At 46.1% G+C, this 19,159-nt stretch overlaps 1 protein-coding gene across 3 annotated transcripts in view; it reads left to right on the forward strand.

Moving 5' to 3' along the window:
* The window catches only part of sec24d (SEC24 homolog D, COPII coat complex component), a 33,648-nt gene that overhangs the window by 2,219 nt on the left and 12,270 nt on the right, over positions 1-19,159 (forward strand). For 2 of the 3 annotated variants that reach the window (XM_030338484.1, XM_030338482.1), the window contains exons 4-21: positions 733-869; positions 1,979-2,587; positions 3,227-3,357; positions 4,005-4,116; positions 4,633-4,760; positions 6,055-6,193; positions 6,705-6,820; positions 8,567-8,691; positions 10,304-10,495; positions 11,780-11,873; positions 12,984-13,100; positions 13,502-13,672; positions 14,318-14,414; positions 14,848-14,993; positions 15,461-15,599; positions 16,855-16,973; positions 17,677-17,856; positions 18,365-18,556. In XM_030338484.1, the coding sequence (XP_030194344.1) occupies positions 733-869; positions 1,979-2,587; positions 3,227-3,357; positions 4,005-4,116; positions 4,633-4,760; positions 6,055-6,193; positions 6,705-6,820; positions 8,567-8,691; positions 10,304-10,495; positions 11,780-11,873; positions 12,984-13,100; positions 13,502-13,672; positions 14,318-14,414; positions 14,848-14,993; positions 15,461-15,599; positions 16,855-16,973; positions 17,677-17,856; positions 18,365-18,556 (2,944 nt within the window). The remainder of the gene's footprint in view (positions 1-732; positions 870-1,978; positions 2,588-3,226; positions 3,358-4,004; positions 4,117-4,632; positions 4,761-6,054; positions 6,194-6,704; positions 6,821-8,566; positions 8,692-10,303; positions 10,496-11,779; positions 11,874-12,983; positions 13,101-13,501; positions 13,673-14,317; positions 14,415-14,847; positions 14,994-15,460; positions 15,600-16,854; positions 16,974-17,676; positions 17,857-18,364; positions 18,557-19,159) is intronic. The other variant, XM_030338483.1, reaches the window with a different exon arrangement.

Genomic DNA, 19,159 nt, shown 5'->3' on the forward strand with positions numbered 1-19,159 from the left:
GACTGGGTGAATGACTGTTAGTTGTTAGTTACACCCAAGATAATCAGTCAAACATGGGTTGAAGAGGTTCGTGGTGCTTATATTAGCACTATTTAAGGATTTGAGCTAAGCGTTTGGTGACTTGGCAAGCTCCTCCTTGAGTCTGTGTTTGAAACTCCTTGGGGACTTCATTGTGCAGTGTATCTTCCTAGCCTTTTGTGTTCATTAGGCCTTCAATACACGATGGCATACATCTCGTCTGCCTTAGAATCAGAGCACAAGCAATGGACGTGGAGGAAAGTGCACTCAGTGCAAACGGACAATCAGGGAATTGAAACTCACACTGTATCTTAAGAGATGTGTGTGCATTAATATTTTTGCAGTAAAACCTGGCGAGCGTTTTTTAAATTTACATTTAGTGCATTAAGCAGACGTTTTTATCCAAAGCAACTTACTATAAGTCAGTAGATTTTGTTTGTCAGAAGAAAGAGAATCAACAACATATCGCTGTCGGTAAAGATATTCATAGAAACAAGTGCTGACACTTACAATTGCTAGGTTAACCCATTCCCACAAAGATAGCCAGGATAAGATGCTAGACAATGATGAGTAATATTTTTTGGGTGCTAGGACGTACAACATCCATTACATTTTGAATGACTTCATCATGTCTTAGTTTCTTCATCACCAGTGCTTATGTTGAATGCATGACAGAGCGGGCGAGTCATTCAAAGAGCTTCTTCCCTCCGGTAGTTTCCCAGGTGCCCCAGCTTCCTCGGTGGGCTACGGTGCTCCCCCCCAGACCCAGTACCCTGGCATGGGCCAGCAGGCTCCGCCTCCCGCAAAGCAGCTCACCAATCAGATGGGCGCTATGAACCTTGGGAACTACGGTATGTTAAAATGCCCTTGTAGTTCACTGCTGTCTGACAAAATGCATGGGGAGGAACTTGTAACGTACTGTTTTTAATTTAAACCCAGCTTTTTGAATATGAGGTATTATTTTTTATAGAAAACATTTATATATTTTATTTATGCATTGATACATTTGTGCAGTCTAAGAAAATGTATTGGGAGGAACTTGTTGCATAACTTTATTCATTTATACTCAGTATTTTATAGATAGTTATTATATTTTATAGAAAACAGGGTTTGTCTTACGTGTGCATTGATGTTTATCTTTGTGAATAAACAAATGGTAGAACAAAAGAAGGTCACAGACCTTTCTCTCCCTAATTATAATTAGCTAATTATATCCCTGATCATGTTGCTAATGAGGTCCTTCTGGTTCTCTGATCTCTCTCTGATGGAAGTCTTTATGTCTGGGTTTAGTGTTTCATTGTGTCTTGATTATTGTGTGTGTTCTTGTGTCTTGATTATTGTGTGTGTTCTTGTGTCTTGATTATTGTGTGTGTTGATGTGTATTGCTTATTGTTTGTGTTCTTGTGTCTTGATTATTGTGTGTGTTGTTGTGTATTTCTTATTGTTTGTGTTATGGTGTCTTGATCGTTGTGTGTTGTTGTGTATTGCTTATTGTTTGTGTTATTGTGTCTTGATCGTTGTGTGTGTTGTTGTGTATTGCTTATTCTTTGTGTTATGGTGTCTTGATCGTTGTGTGTGTTGCTTTGTATTGCTTATTCTTTGTGTTATGGTGTCTTGATCGTTGTGTGTTGTTGTGTATTGCTTATTGTTTGTGTTATTGTGTCTTGATCGTTGTGTGTGTTGTTGTGTGTTGCTTATTGTTTGTGTTATTGTGTCTTGATCGTTGTGTGTGTTGTTGTGTATTGCTTATTCTTTGTGTTATGGTGTCTTGATCGTTGTGTGTGTTGCTGTGTATTGCTTATTGTTTGTGTTATTGTGTCTTGATCGTTGTGTGTGTTGTTGTGTATTGCTTATTGTTCGTGTTACGGTGTCTTGATCGTTGTGTGTTTTGTTGTGTATTGCTTATTGTTTGTGTCATGGTGTCTTGATGGTTGTGTGTGTTCTTGTGCGTTGCCTGCAGCTCCAGGTCCTATGCAGAGCCCGCCTCAGGCCAGCCCCGCAGCACCACAGCCGTTCCAGCCAACGTCTCACCCAGGGATGGGCCCCCAGATGTCCCCCCACCCGTCGACCCCGGGAGGCATGCCAATGACTGGTCCTCCAATGGCAGGCCACCAAATGTCTGGTCCACCAATGGGAGCATCCCAAATGTCTGGGCCTCCAATGGGCGGCCCCCAAATGCCTGGTCCACCAATGGGAGGATCCCAAATGCCTGGTCCACCAATGGGAGGATCCCAAATGCCTGGTCCACCAATGGGAGGATCCCAAATGACTGGTCCACCAATGGCAGGCCAACAAATGTCTGGTCCACCAATGGCAGGTCAACAAATGTCTGGTCCTCCAATGGGTGGTGCCCAAATGTCTGGGCCTCCAATGGGAGGACACCAAATGGCTGGTCCACCAATGGCAGGCCAACAAATGTCTGGTCCACCAATGGCAGGCCAACAAATGTCTGGTCCACCAATGGCAGGGATGGGCGGGCCCTACGCCGGTCCACCTGGCCCAGGATTGGGGGGCTATCAGCAGCCGGGCCTGGGACCCAATAGTCCGTCGGGATACCCCCAGCAGCAAGGTACGACACGATAGCTGGCTTACAACCGCACCTACAACACTAATGGAGACCTGGAATCGAGCGTTGTTAATTTTTAACCTCACAAATCAAACCAACTTTGGGTTTAAATCTGCAGTCTGATGACAGGCGATCTTGAATCTGTGTTCACTGACTTTAGTTTCATATTTGTTTCGGTCAATCATGTTGTTTCTGTTGCTGGAGGCGGGGATTTGTAAGCACGTAATGGGCGAACACAAACAAGGAGCAGCAGTAAAATGTTAACAAGTGTCTGTATAAGTGTCAAATTCGCATTAGCAGAGTATCCACGGTGGAAATACACTTATTCAACCTCTCCCTCGAAACCGCTTTGTCCACTCAAATTGGTTATCTTCAGTAGAACATCTCTGTAACGAAACAGGAAACTCTTGTGAAAGTGTTGCATCTTGTGGTTTCCAGCCCAGGCTATTAGCCGTCTCCCCGCAGAAACTCTGCTATAATATCGCAGGATTGATCCCAGATAATCATTCATCTAATTGTTATCAATATCGAGTCTACCTAGGCAGAACAGGGTGTTATTTACCACCCATGGCCCGGTTAATAGTTAACTAAATCTGGCAGCTTTGTGAATAATTAACCGAGTAGTCACCTAATTCCCTGCAGGCCAGTTCGGGGGCCAAATGGCTGGGGGCCAGATGGCAGGGCCCCAGCCAGGATTCCCGGGTGCCTTCCCCGGATCAGCAATGGCCGGACCGCCTCAGAAGAAGCTGGACCCTGACTCCATCCCTAGCCCTGTGAGTAGAACACGCATCCAACCTCCAGGCCTCCATGGACAGCTTGTGCCACACACTGGTTGAAGTGCCGTATGTTTTCCCAGATTGGTACAGAAAGAGGGGCTCTGATATCCCTTTCTCTTTTACTATCACTTCTACCACCAAGATGCAGTTTTTAGCGTCTGGTTTTCTTTGGTCTCAAACTAATCGTAGTGAGGAGGAACACATGTGCCTGCTCTGACCTACTCACCACCACTGAGTCACTGCTTCCTCTTGTAGGGGGCCTTGCTTTGCATGAGCTGCAGGCGTTGCAAGTGTTGTTTCTGCAGAGCGTCACGGGAAATCATTTGTAGGCGTGTCCTATCAGATGACAACATCTGTGATAGATGTCAATGTTTTTCCTTAATAAATAAATAGTTGAAATTAGAATCATGATTCTAATTTCTTTTGGCAATGTTTTTTCTAATTTCAACTATTTATTTATTAAGGAAAAACATTGCTTTCTTTTGTAAATGTGATGAGTCGCAAACAAATTCCCTCGGCATAGTCCCTGCTAGCCAACAACGAATCAGCTGTTATCTTAACAAGCAATCTGTGCTTAACTCTGAACACTGTTGAATTGAACCAATGCCTGTCCTGTAGATAATGAATGAGACGATTCCCTTCAGACGCAGGTCATCGAGGACGATCAGGCCAAGCGAGGAGGACAGGTCTACGCTACCAACGTCAGGGGTCAGGTTCCCCCCTTGGTCACCACCGACTTCACAGTCCAGGACCAAGGTACGGCCCGGTGAATAAACAAACACGTCAGTGTGTTTATGTGGAGCGATGACCTTCATTTTCTTTACCCCAAACTTCCAGGGTCAAAATACTGCAATACTTTAGGATAATTGCCGCATTTTTTCTTCAATGTTCACACACATATTGGGTCATTATTTGGATTAAACAACAAATATGCAATCAATATCATACATGTAGGGCATTTAGCAGAAGCTTTTATCCAAAGCGACTTACAATACGCACGTATTTGTCAGAAGAAAGAGAAACAACAATATATCTCTGTCGGTACAGTAAGGATGTTCATAGAAACAAGTGCCAAGCACTAACAATTGTGAGGTTAACCCATTCCCCGTATAATATATATATATATATATATGCAATATACTTGGTTCAAGATTTATGATGTTCCATAAGGATGGACTCTCCTCATGTTACCTGCCCCCTCGCGTCCCCCTCTCCTCCGACAGCCTCCACGCTCCACCCTGATAACCTCCACCTCTGCTGTGGTCTCCTCAGGTAACGCCAGCCCCCGGTTCATGCGCTGCACCACCTACACCCTCCCCTGCACCGCCGAGCTGGCCAAACAGTGCCAGGTGCCGCTGGCCACCATCATCAAACCCTTCGCCGTCGTGCCAAAGAACGAGGTAAGACCGGGCCGCTGATGGATGGATGGCCCTCATGGAAACAGCAGAGGCCCCTCTGAAGCGCTTCTGTACAGTTCTTAGTTTGACACAATATGTATTGAACAGACAGTAACAGTTTCTTGGACGTCTCTTAAAGACATCACCCGTATCGTGGGCTCTCCCTCGGACAAACACCGTTTTAAATCGAAGGTGAAAACGAAAACCAGCCATGTTTTCACCAGCCATGTTCTTGTTTTGGAAGGCATGATTATCCTTTTCCTCTTTCTGATTTCTGGAAAGTTCCAGTGTTCTTGTGACAACCTCTGTGCTGTACTGGATGGTGTTGTGCCGTGAAGGGGAAACTTTCCCTTAGATACTCCCTGACTCTCTGGAGTCCGAGCCCCCAAAGGCCTTTTTAAGGCAATGTTATCCTTTCCTCTCCCTCCCTCCTCGTGCTAATTAGCTACCAGCTATCCTCCCAGAGGTCGACCCGACGTGCTTCACACATTTAGAACTCAGACGTCGGTTGGGCTCTCCCGCGTGTTTACGTAGATCACCTGAGTGCCGTGGAGGGTTGCCCACCGACCGACATCGCCCTATTATTGCAACACGTATCCCCTTTTACCAGAGCGTTGCTGGACACTGTCCGTTGGTCTTCGCTTTCAACAGGCGGTTGTTGCCCTGGGCAATGTTTTGTTTATGATTCACTGTGCTTCGGAATCCATCGCCTCTGCTCTGAGTTTTATTAAGTACTGCTGTTCCTCATCTTGATGTTTTCCTAATCCACTGGCCTGTCAAAAAGAGAATTTGTATTGCTCAGTGTGTTCATTATACGCCCTCTGTTACCTGCAAGCCAGCGATTAATCTATCTTTGGGGTAGGCCGGCATTGTTCAGCGGTAGTATTGTTTGCTTTAAGCAACATCTGTAGGCTTTGGCAATCGTTAAAACTGCTTTGTTATGGTCGCAAAATATGCTGTTTGCATTTCCGCCATAGACGAATGGATTTCATATGAATGTGCGACACATTCGCATGTCGGAATAGCAATAAAAACAAAGAATCATTTCAGATCGGCTGAACAAATCCCCAGTCTATGGTCATGCTTTGGACAACCTTTTTATATCACGTCGCATTGCAGCATTCGATACTGAGTTATTGTCTGCTAATATACTCTCTGCATCAACATGGACGTGGTACTGTCTGCATTGTTATTCATGCATTCATTTGTGTGTGTGTGTGTGTGTGTGTGTGTGTGTGTGTGTGTGTGTGTGTGTGTGTGTGTGTGTGTGTGTGCGTGTGCGCGTGTGTGCGTCCAGACACCTCTTTATCTAGTGAACCACGGCGAGACCGGGCCCATCAGGTGCAACCGGTGCAAGGCCTACATGTGTCCCTACATGCAGTTCATCGACGGAGGCCGCCGCTTCCAGTGTGCCTTCTGCAACTGCGTCAACGAAGGTGCGCTCAGACCTGGAGGAGACCCACTCCCCGTGGCTCCGCCCGCCCGTCCGCCCGTCCATCCAGCTTTCCTTCTCCGTGAAACATAACCGTTTTGAGTTAAATAGGAATATAGTTTGTTGTTTTTATTCATGGTGCCAGTCCTTGGAGAACACTATCGTTTTTTCGAAAGGAAGGTTTTTTCTGAACGTTTGGAGTTCAGTCAGGGATGTCGTTTTTAAATGTTTGAATCAAACATTGTTTGACTTATTAATTGATTGTATGACGGTACATTTTAGTGATTGATTGATTCATTTTCTTCCTGATAATCTTTCAATTAGAATACCAAAAATGGTTATTCTTTAGATATACAGTATATTACGTTTAGCTGAGGGTTAATCATAAATCGAGGCCGCTAGCTAGTGATTGGCTCATTTGAATTCCCCCTCAATGCATTGACCCCGACTCTCTCTTCTTACTGGTCCTGATCTTCCATTATAACCCCTCCTGCTCTCCCCCCCCCTCCCCACAGTGCCCGTGTTCTACTTCCAACACCTGGACCACATGGGCCGACGGATGGACTTCTACGAGAGGCCAGAGCTGTCGCTGGGCTCCTACGAGTTCTCAGCCACCCTGGACTACTGCAAGGTAGCCCTGTTCCCCTCTCTGGGGCCACCCTGGCGTGGGGTTCACCCATGCTGAGAGTCCTGCAGTCACTGGACTGTTACGTCACTGCACTGCCCTTTTATGGACTCGTATTGTTCTCGCACTTTTTGGGTTGGATCTTCATTGTTGAATGCACTGACTGAAGTCGCTTTGGACTTAAGCTTCTGCTAAATAATTGGAATGTAATGTGAGGCAGTTTGGGTTAAAGCATCCACTGTAACTCTTTAAAAAGTATAAATGCTTCCTCAAAGCTGGGCAAACCAAAATGTTGAACTATGCAGTATATATGGCAGAATAGTCCCTCTTCCATTCCATGTAATTCAAAGCATTATCTCACCTGGTCAGAGGGCAGATGCATGACCTAAAACAATAGTCTTGGCTTCCACACCCTGTCCCTGATCCTAATCCTGGCCAAAACCACGCCTCATTAGACACAACCAGCTCCGTCTATCCTCCTACATATATATACCTATACCTACACTTAACAATTTCAAACTTCATTCCTGAACCTAATCCTCATAAATAAATGCAAATGTTGTTGAAATTTTACTGAACCGTAATCACGAGTAAAACAAGTAAAACATTAACAGTAGTCGTCCCAAAAAAAACAGCCATGCTTGGCAGAGATTTGACCATAAACGATTGGGTTTCAAGGCTATAACTTTATCTCGTAAGGCGCGACACTGATAAACAAGATTCCCTCCACACCATATTTAGCCATTCAGATCGACCCGGCCTATATAAGTCTTGCAGAAGCGCTTGAAGTACAGCAACAGACAATCACACGACACTAAATAGGGAAAAACGGTGCGGCACATACCACATACAAGTCATTAGCTTTTCCACCAATCGCAATCAGCGATGTTACTTGAAGGCCCTCTGAAATGTGCTGTCGACGCCGTCGGATCTTTCTTTCTTGTACTTGGCAGCTCTCGCATTAAGATCTTCACCTCCTGGCCCCCACATTGGCCGAGGTTTCAAAACCCGTTGCCGCGGAGACAAAGAGATCAGTGTGCCCTCGGCGGTGTGTAGTGTGTGGGTTGTAGGGGTAACGATCGCTTGGCAGTTGTTCCCTTCCTTTGGTCTGCCTGTGCGAACATTATTAATATCTGTCGAGGCACCTGGAGTGAGGGCTGGAGGTACAGCCTCCTCCCCCCAGACAGATAACCAGGGTCTCTCAACCCCGCCAGGTACAGACAGACAACCAGGGTCTCTCACCCCCCGCTCCACCCCCCTAGGTACAACCAGTTAACCAGGGTCTCTCAGAGATGTCACATACCCCAGGCTTAAATTGGACCAGGCAGTCATACTATGTTCTAGCAGAACTTCTGGGGAGGGGAAGCAAAAGATCTCTGGTTTCCTGTTTCATCATAAAGATTTTCTACGAGTAAAACCCATGGATGAGGCTTTCAATTTTCAAGTATTTCTATGATGGCCAAATGCACTGGATCAGAATTCAGAATCTGAATCAGAATTCTCTTCATTGTCATTGCACATGGTACAACGAAATTTAATTTGAAACCTTAACAAACACTTATTTACAGTTTACTACTACTAGCCTACTACGGCTGAGTTGGTGTTCAGTGTTAATAACCGATTTCGCGGTTACAAGCATGGTATCACGTTGCCTACAGCGACATGTTTGGTTGAGACAAATATGAAGTGAAACAAAATTAAAACAGCCCGGTCACCTATAATTTAATCTCAAGTGTCTGGCCTCTCCTGCAGAACAATAAGCCAGCCAGCGCCCCCGCCTACATCTTCATGATCGACGTGTCCTTCACCAACATCAAGAGCGGTCTGGTCCGACTGCTGTGTGACGAACTCAAGACTCTGCTGGACAACCTGCCTAGGTAGGGGAGCGCACACACACACGCGTGCGCACACGCACGCACACACACACGCACGCACGCGCGCGCGCATACACATACACATACCCCCACACACACACACATGTGTGTGTGTGGGCTTACGGATCGTGTGTTCCTGGGTGCCCCCTTAACCCCGGCTCACAGAGGGGGGAAATTCCTCACTTGCCAAATAAGGTTGTCCAAGCCGAAGTGTCCCGGGTTGTGGGACGGGGTGGGTGGGGGTGGGTGGTGTTAGGTGGGGGCCAGTACGTCCAGATACTGAAGCATGTCGTCTGTAGAAAGTTGTTGCGTGAAGGACCAAGGTTCTCACACGCAAAACTTGCCAGGGTAGCAGAAGATGGAAGAAATTGGCGGTCAGTGAAGCCACACGTGGCACGGTGGTTACCGCTCAAAGTGCAGGGGATGATGTGTTTTAATATGTCTGGGCGCTCTGAAAAGAAACAGAAAATCCCACCAGCCATCTTATTTCGGCGTGTCTTGGGGGGCTGCAACAGCATTCCCATATTTGTGCCTAGCCATGACATCATACCTCAAGCACTCACCACAGAACTCACTCCAAATGAGCTACATACGCTGCTCGCTCTCTCTCGCTCTCTCGCTCTCTCTCTCTCTCTCTCTCTCTCTCGCTCTCGCTCTCTCGCTCAATTGCTCTCTCACGCTCTCTCTCTCTCTTCCTCTCTTGCTCTCGCTCTCTCTATCTTTCTCTCTCGCTATCTATCTCTCTCTCGCTATCTATCTCTCTCTCGCTATCTATCTCTCCCTCTGTCTCTCTCTATCGTTCTCGCTCTCCCTCTGTCCCTCCTTATCTCTCCCATACACACACACACACGTTTACAGGCACACACATGCACACAAAGATACACGCACGCATCCACGCACACCCACACCAAACCAGACGGACAGACAAAACACACGCATGCACATTACAAAACCCTGGCCTTTTCTCACCACCCTCTCTGGTTGTGTGTGTGTGTGTGTGTGTGTGTGTGTGTGTGTGTGTGTGTGTGTGTGTGTGTGTGTGTGTGTGTGTGTGTGTGTGTGTGTGTGTGTGTGGGGGCAAATTGAAAACACATTGGCTGACCAGCTCACTATAAACTTGGCTCCATTTGCTTGAAAAAAGCACCCTGGTCCGTGGTAATCCTCAGTGAGGAAGAGCAGAGCAGGTGTTGGCTCGTACTCACAGGGGAGTTCCCCTTCATCGTCCACACATATTTCATAACAATAATGATGATGAAGATGATGTTAGCTGGGCTGGCTGGGGCTCTGGGCTGCCCCACAGACTCTGAAGGTCTGAGTTAAGACCGTTTTAAGGCTTGTTCTTAGTTTGTAATCCAGACGTTTCCTGATTTAATATCAAACCAAAGCTCACATTGCTTAGCCATAGACACAGCCTGTTCGTACACAGACAGGTTTATGTGTTTAAGGGATGCCAAAGCTATAGTAATAGGCTGGAATCTGAAGAAGGCAGAAAATACTTTTTCGCTGTCGTCGTATTTGATCGTTTATAATTATCGTATATAATCCTTTTAATATCGTCAACATTAACTGTTTCTCTGCATTTCCTTCCTGTCCCCCCCCCCCCCCCCCCGTTCAGAGAGGAGGGTGCGGAGAGCTCGGCCATCAAGGTGGGCTTCGTCACCTACAACAAGATCCTCCATTTCTACAACGTGAAGAGCGCCCTGGCCCAGCCCCAGATGATGGTGGTCTCGGACACGGCTGAGATGTTCGTGCCCCTCCTGGACGGCTTCCTCGTCAGCTACGCAGAGTCGCGAGCCGTCATCCACAAGTAAGAGGGTGCCTTCAGACCTCCGATAAAGACCGCCTGCTTAAAAGTCTCAGAAATTGTAAAAAGCGGCGTTGGTAGCTCAGTTGGTAGAGCCGTCGGACTTGGAACCGGAAGGTTGAAAGTTCGATCCCCTGCTCCTCGTGCTTCGTGACGAGGTATCCCTGAGCAAGACTCCTCGGCCTTCCTGCTCCTGATGAGCTGGCTGCCCGCCATCGGTACGTGTATAAAAAATGGCTTTAAATCGCTTAGGATAAAAGCAAAACGCCTCAGGTGTAAATATTCGTGCTGTCAAGCGCTATTTTTTTTTTAATCGCATTAATGTCATAGTTAACTCACGATTAATCGCGAGTAATGATTTCTATGTCCCATTAATTTTCTCATTTTAATGCTCTTATCAAAATGGAGAATACATCGGCTTGCCTAGTGCAAATGTTTTTTTATTGATAACAACATTGGCATATACTGTTCAAAACAGGACGATACAAAAAGAAAAGCCTATAGTGCAATTAAACGATGAACATACAAAGATACTGTTTTGAAAAAATGGGTTAATATTAACGCCGTTAAAATTGGTTTGCGTTTACGCCGTTAATAACGCGTTTCAATGACAGCACGAGTAAATATTCATGTGAATGGATTTGATTGTGTGGTCGGTCAGTGTTCTCTCGACCTCATGAACCGATGCTTTTCTTTTGTCCTGAGGGAACTTCCTCGATGACTGATTTCTTGGGATCAAAGTGTCTGCTAATGAGTGAATTTATTTGGGTGGGATGTTTTTGGCGGGATTTCTTGGCAGCCACTCTCTTAACAATTCAGCTGTTCTCAACAGTTTTTCCGGGACCCATGCTTGGCCGAATAACACTAAGCCAACAATTCAGTTTTAATCCAACTCCCATCTCCAGACGTGGTATTGTTGACCGAGACAGAAAAAGTCTGCATTCTTGAGTGTTATTGTCGCTATTAAATTACCGACTGTGTAAACAGGATATTGCATAAATCAAAGTTCACAGGCTGCTTCAATCCCAGCTGAGGCAGTCATCGCAGAACGCCATGTCGCTTACAAAAGAAGGCAAGGAATGAATCAAGATAAGAGTTAGCTTGAATCAAGCTAAGAGTTAGCTGCAATCGAGCTAAGATTCACTCTAACTCTGTAGACGTCTCGGGTACTTCGTCTTTGCCCCTCCGTTTGCTAACTGAACGCTAATGCTATGCCTCCACCCTGTGGGAGCTGGGTTGGTGTCGCGGCGACTCAGAAGTCCTAACCTTCTCCTTTCCTCTGGGCAGCCTGTTGGATCAGATCCCGGACATGTTCGCGGACACCAACGAGAGTGAGACGGTCTTCGCCCCCGTCATCCAGGCCGGTGTGGAGGCGCTGAAGGTCAGCAACGCACGCACGCACGCACACACACACACAGGCACACACACAGGCACGGTCACACACGCACACACACGCGCACAGGCACAGACACTCACACACACATACGCTTACGCCTCGTGCCCACTGCACCGTCCGTTAAAGGGCGTCGGAAGGCGTGGCTGACGGATGGGGGAGCTTTCCAGGGTCTTCAGAGTCCGAGTTGTGTCACAGTGCTTACATTTCCATACGTGATCTGTTTGGATGACGGATCCGTCTGAAAAGTTGAAAAAAATCCACCTTTTGACGGAGCCGAAGGCTCCAATAGAGCGCATGGATCCACAATGCATGGCGCGTCCGTCCCCATTCAAAGTCAATGGGGATCAGTCAACGGACGGATGCAGTGGGCACGAGGCGTTATACTCACACACATACACACACACGGCCTGATTGGGTGCCATGCAGGAGAAAACATTGATTCCCATCGTTCGTCTTTTTCTCTGGGTGATAAGATTCAGTTTTATTCCTTTCCTGAGTTTTAAGAATGCTTAAAAAATAGCTAGAGGGATACATCTTCATAAAGCACTCCCAATAAGGAGGTAACCCATTTGAACACACATTAGAGAATTCTTCCCAAGAACACCCCCAAGCATAAGCACGAATTCGACTTTGTTTGTCTTATTAGTTTACCCCTGGCTTTAAACTTATTTCTCTAATTAAGCAATTCAGTAAGTCAGTTCAATTATTCATTCAGATTCATTCAGTGAGTTGGGCTTTTTAATTTCCTGATGGGTTGTTTTTGACCCCAGACGTCTGACAACTGAAACGACATGATGTCATTGTCGAGGAACGACTCTGAGCTGAGGTTCACATGCAGGTCTCAGTTGGGGAAAAATTATTCAGAATAAAAAAACTTTGTGCTCATTTTGGTGGTCCGCTGCAATGAGGGACTTTGCCGCTCTGTTGCCCAGAATGCATGTGTCTACACAGACCACACCAAAGAGCTTGTAACAGGAGGATTCAATCTCTCTCTCTCTCTCTCTCTCTCTCTCTCTCTCTCTCTCTCTCTCTCTCTCTCTCTCTCTCTCTCTCTCTCTCTCTCTCTCTCTCTCTCTTTCCCCCCCCCCTCTCCAGGCGGCTGAGTGCAGCGGGAAGCTCTTCATCTTCCACGCCTCCATCCCGACCGCTGAGGCACCTGGGAAGTTGAAGAACCGAGACGATAAGAAGCTGGTCAGCACGGACAAGGAGAAGGTGAGGCTCGGGGTCACTGCTCCTACTCTCAGTTCGGCTCAAGCTGGTCAAGGTTATGCACTGTGTCAATATATCTGTTGTATTTTATGTTTGACTTATGTGCTTAATTACTTATCAAGTTATTATTAAACATGTTTACATCTCATCTTATAATTATCCCATTTCATTTGTATCCCTATCATTATCATTATCCTCAAACGCTCCTTGCGTATTCCATTTTAAGTGGTATACTGGTAAAATGTGTACAGCTCATTTTTAGATTCATGTTTTTTCTCAATAGTTCCTGTATTATTACAGAAATTGCTTACAGTACTCACCTCGGCAAAATTTCCCCCGGGGTCAAATAAAGGGTTGTGATTGGTTGACCGGTTGACTGATTGATGTGTCTGCCGCCCAATCAGACGCTGTTCCACCCGGTGAAGGGCGTGTACGAGCAGCTGTCCAAGGACTGTGTAGCTCAGGGCTGCAGCGTGGACCTCTTCCTGTTCCCCAGCCAGTACCTGGACATCGCCACCATGGGGGATGTGCCCGCGCACACCGGAGGCGCCGTCTACAAGTACAGCAACTTCCAGGTGTGTGTGTGTGTGGGTGGGTGGATGGGTCGGTTCTGTGTTCGTGTGTGTGTTTTATATTGTCTGGTGTTTTTGTGTGTGTGTGTGTGTGTGTGTTTGTGTGTGTGTGTTTCCGTGTTTGTGTGTGTGTGGGGGTGTGAGTGTTATATTGCTTGTGTGTTTGTTGCTGTGTTGATGGGTTGAGTGTGTGTGTGTGTGTGTCTGTGCGTGTGTGCGTTTAGAACACATTACAATCGATTAAAACATGGACGTTTATGTGGCCCGAAATGGGAAAAAATCTATTAATGAAACTGTGGATACTTTCTAGTTAGGCTATTGTCTCTGGCTACAGGCCAGGCATGTGCATTTGAAGCATACTTTAGATCAGATGTAAAAAAAACAACGTTTAGCTTTGCTTTATTTATATTTACTCAGTAGTTGGCCTCAAGTGATACAGAAAGAGTAGTAATTAACGAGAATTCAAAAGACAGTTTATCACAGTCGTCATCACAGTTTATGAAAAATCATCCAAACAAAATTGAATTCCATGAAAATTCAACAAGTATGTGCGTGGATCAGTGAAACGGTAACAACAGTTCCTTCTCTAACCGCCCCCCGGCGGTTAGAGAAGGAACTGCAGCCTGACCGCTGTTCTTGGGTTCCTAGGTGGAGACCGACGGGGAACACTTCTTGAGGGACCTGAGGAAGGATGTGGAGAAGCCCATCGGGTTTGACGCCATCATGCGCGTCCGCACCAGCACAGGTATGCAAAAACCTGTAAACCTGCAAAAATATGGGAATTAAGTTAAAGGGGTACTGAAGGATTTTTCAACCTGGATACTTTTAACAATCATTTTAGATAAAATTCCCTAAGCCAACAATAATTGTGTAAATGGTAGTGAAGGTTACATTTTTTTTTTTAAGCAGGGTTTCTATTGAGCAGTGTGAGTTTCAACTGTAAAATAAGAAGCATCCAAGGTCAAACCACATCATCATATAGCTTGCACTTAGGGCGTTAATCAGACACTTTTTCCAAAGCGAATTACATCCATTTACACACACATTCACGTCGGTGCCTACCATGCAAGGCTCGCTCAGGGACACCGCGACACCGAGCTAAGTGGAGCCGGTTGAACTAGCAACCTCCCGTTTGAAAGCCAACCCGCAGTAACTCCCCTCTGTCGCCGTCCCGCCAGGCTTCCGGGCGACAGACTTCTTCGGCGGCGTGTACATGAACAACACGACGGACGTGGAGCTGGCGGCGGTGGACTGTGACCACGCCATCACGGTGGAGCTGAAGCACGACGACACGCTCAGCGAGGAGACGGGCGCCTTCATGCAGGTACGCGCGTCACGGGGACCGCACGCACAACGCACATGCAGTGCGCGCACAACGCACGCTCAACACACACGCAGCAAACCGATGAATGGGAAATATAATCTACAGGTGTGTTTTGTTACAGGCCTGTAATGAAACACAATAATAATCCGCCCAGCAAATATTTGCTAGCCATTGGTTAGTTATTATCTTTTAAACCATTTGGTGGATAATCGTATGAATGTCCTTTCGTGGGAGTTTCTATCAAAAGTGTCGCACAATAACTTATCAAACATTGTCAGCGTAAAACAGCCCCGGTGGGAATCAACCCTGGCGATGTTAATGCCTTGCTCTACCAGTTGAGCTACACAGCAGCACCACATCGTTGTATTTTATATCATCAGACACGATACATCACCAGCGCTTCGATTATAACAATCGTGTCATCTGCTGTTGTTGTAAACCCGTGTCCGTCTGTCCGTATTACCCAGTGTGCCTTGCTCTACACCACCGTCGGGGGCCAGAGGCGTCTGCGCGTCCACAACCTCAGTCTGAACTGCAGCTCCCAGCTGATGGAGCTGTTCAAGAGCTGCGAGACGGACTCGCTCATCAACTTCTTCGCCAAAACAGGTGACCATCCAACTCTCTCTGTTCGTTCCCGACCCCTCTCCTCACCCAAGGTCACACGATTTTAAAGATTTGCGTTTCCACACCGCAGTAACTCTTCTGTGTTCCTCAGCTTATTTGAACCTCAATTTGAGTTTGAAAATGTCGGTTAGAAATGTCAGTTGGAAAATAGCAGTTATTAAAATGTATGCGTTCGCTTTGTTTACAGCCTTAATACCTTCATAGTGATGATAAGATGACGGATATATATTCCACTATGCCAACAATTGAATTAGAAGCTAATCAGTCATCGAGACGTCATAACCGAGCCAGTTGAGACGTTCATTTGTTGTTTTTAGTTAGAAGATACATTATGCCAGATGAATTAAAGTGTGATCATATCTCAGTATTAACAGTATTAATTGATATATATTGCCGGTTTAACAATGCCAGCATGACTCCTCAAACACCTTCCCGTTGGGAAAAACATGAAAAAGTACAAGTTGACCTGCCAGAGGCTTTAGCAAACGTTGTCCAAGTAGCAGTAATAATGAGAAAAGGAGTCTGAGCAGTGCTTTATTTCAGACGCACGTTCATCATACCTAAGACGTGCTGACAGACAGCCCCACACTGTAATGCGGGGGCCTGGGTTTGACCCCAGGCTGACCCCCCTACTCCTTCTCCTTGCCACTCCATACATCACCCTAAAGTCTGGTTTAACATGGCTGCTCGTCGGCTTACCAGCCACTGGGATTAATATCTCTCCTGGTAACCGGGACCACATGCTCTCCTCGTAAAGATGACTGCGGATGACATCTCCTACAATATCAGGAGCGAAATCCCTGCGAAACTGCAACGATGGCCGTTTAACCCTTTACGGCCATCCACAACGGTTTTAATTGGTGGATGAAACTCCATTTTTATATAAAAAATGTCTGAGCTCAAAAAACGCCAAGGCAGTTATTAACTTTTTTCGTAAAGCGGGCTCTTACACAAAACATGTGAATGGTTTTAATAAACTTGACTTGAATAAGTTCAGTTTGTTATTTTTATTCACATTGTATGTATTGTTTTTCTTTATTAATATTAAACACATTTAAACTCATTTCGAGATTACTTCGTTTTACAACGTCTCTATAATATTCCCCCGGTGTCAAGCGCCTTTTTACAGTCAATAATATAAATACCGATGGCTAATAAATGATTATTATCTCGGTGTTCCCTAGCCTACCGCGCCATCCTGAAGCTAACAACTGTTTATCATCCCGGTGTTCCCCAGCCTACCGTGCCATCCTGAAGCAGCCACTGAAGAGCGTCCGGGAGATCCTGGTCAACCAGACCGCCCACATGCTGGCCTGCTACCGCAAGAACTGTGCCAGCCCCTCTGCCGCCAGCCAGGTCGGTGGACCACTGACCACGCTCCCAAATACAAGAAACTGTGTCTCACGATTTTATGTGATGTTGGTGCAGCTCTTCCCAGGGGTCTGACACATGTCCCGCAAAAGGCTGTGCAGAGTTTTGTTTCACTGCGTAGTCCAATTCAAGACGCTCTGGATCCAAAGACGGAATGTTGACTCAACATGTCATTTATATTTACATTTAAATTCAGGGTATTTAGCAGACGCTATAATAAGTACATTCGTCAGATGAAAGAGAATCAACATATCGCTGTCGGTACATTAAAGATATTCATAGAAACAAGTGCCAAGCAGTAACATGTCATTGCGTGTCGATAATATTTGTATTCATTGATCCATTTCAATTTCGCTGGATTTTAGTTTGTTCTGTTAGCGTTGTATATATTTGGTAAAGTCTAGTTATTCATAAAAGCCTTCAGGTAATTCATCAATCGGCTTAATAGTGTCATACCGTACTGGACATACATATTTTCTACCCCAATGAGACCACTGTAACAATTTACGTAACACGACTTAGAAATGTAATGTAAGGCCCAATCCCATTTCTACCCCTTACCCTTCAAAACAAGGGGGAGGGGTAAGGGGAAGGGGTAAGGGGTAGAAATGGGATTGGGCCTAAATGTAATGACTTCTCTGGCTGGTCTAATGGACTCCTCTCCATCCGTCCCCCCCCCTCCTCCCAGCTGATCCTGCCCGAGACCATGAAGGTGTTCCCGGTGTACATGAACAGCCTGATGAAGACGGCCCCCCTGGTGGGCAGCACGGAGCTGTCCACGGACGACCGCGCCCATCAGCGGCTGGCCGTCATGGCCATGGGCGTGGAGGACACCCAGCTGCTGCTGTACCCCCGCCTCATCCCACTGGTGAGGGACGGGGACGGGGACGGGGGGACGGGGGGGTTCACCGAGAGGCAGGGGCGGACTCTGACTCGGCTAGAAATGGTTTTGAATGGAACTCAGTGGAACTCAGTGGAACTCAGTGGAACTCAACGTTCCATTGAGTTCCTGTGTTGAGTTCTCGCCCGCCCAGCGATTAGACTTTGTTATGCCACTGTTCGTTTGTGTGTTGTGTTGTGTATTTTTTTTTGTGGTTGTTTGCAATTGTGCAGATTAAGATTGGACAGTTGGTTACGATTGTTTATATTTTGTTTATGTCGCTGCTTGGTATGTGTTGGCAAGGTCGTTGAATTAACCCATCTGTAGCGTAATCCAAGTTTGCGAAATATTTGGTATTTTTAACGATTATTTGTGCTAACCCCCCCGATGCTGAGAAGGAAACTAGCCAAGCCCAACCACAATGATCAATATGTATGATGGTTTTTCGAATAAAATAGATTTCCGATCAATTGTAACGTTTCCGATCTTTCGGCAGCACAACATGGAGCTGGAGGGCGAGGCGGTGCCGTCGCCGCTGCGCTGCTCCGAGGACCGCCTTTCGGACGGCGGAGCCTTCCTGCTGGAGAACGGCCACGCCCTCTTCCTGTGGCTGGGCCAGGCCTGCCCCCCCGAGCTCATCCAGGGGCTCTTCAACCTGCCCTCGCTCGCTCACCTGCAGCCCAACACGGTCAGCAACGCACGCAGGCTCCCCTCACCCTCAAACTGACCACCTGTTTGGTGATTCAATTCACCACTGATCGGGTTCAGTGTTTCGGTGTACTTTGACGTTTAAGATGCCAGACTTTATAGATGGATATATCTTTTTATCGATAAAGTCTTTACATCTAATATAACAGAGTGATAAAAAAGAAAACACCATCTATCTATTATTTGTTACCATCTGTCTACAGATAGATGGTAACAAATACTAACAATTATAAGATATCATAATATTTTGCTGAAAAAGAAACCTATTGAAATACTTAATACTTAATTAATACTTAAGTATTATGTACTCAATGAAGTCCATTTCAATTATACATAAAGCTAGAAAAGGCAAAATTCATAAGAGGCATTTTTTTTTTACTTATTTGTTGAACGTCTCTAGACAACTTTACAGCAATAAATGTATCCAATTCTCTGACGAGAAACAAATCGGTGGCTGTTTCAGGCAATAAGCCGGTCCAAACATGTAATCTAGTTATGCGCACTAAGTACACATGACCAGAGTCTTCCACAAGGCTACTGCTAAAGCTAGTCAGCTATTTATTAATCTTCTTTTTTTGGGTTG

This window comes from Gadus morhua, chromosome 17, assembly GCF_902167405.1.
Source record: "Gadus morhua chromosome 17, gadMor3.0, whole genome shotgun sequence".
Taxonomy (NCBI): Eukaryota; Metazoa; Chordata; class Actinopteri; order Gadiformes; family Gadidae; genus Gadus; species Gadus morhua.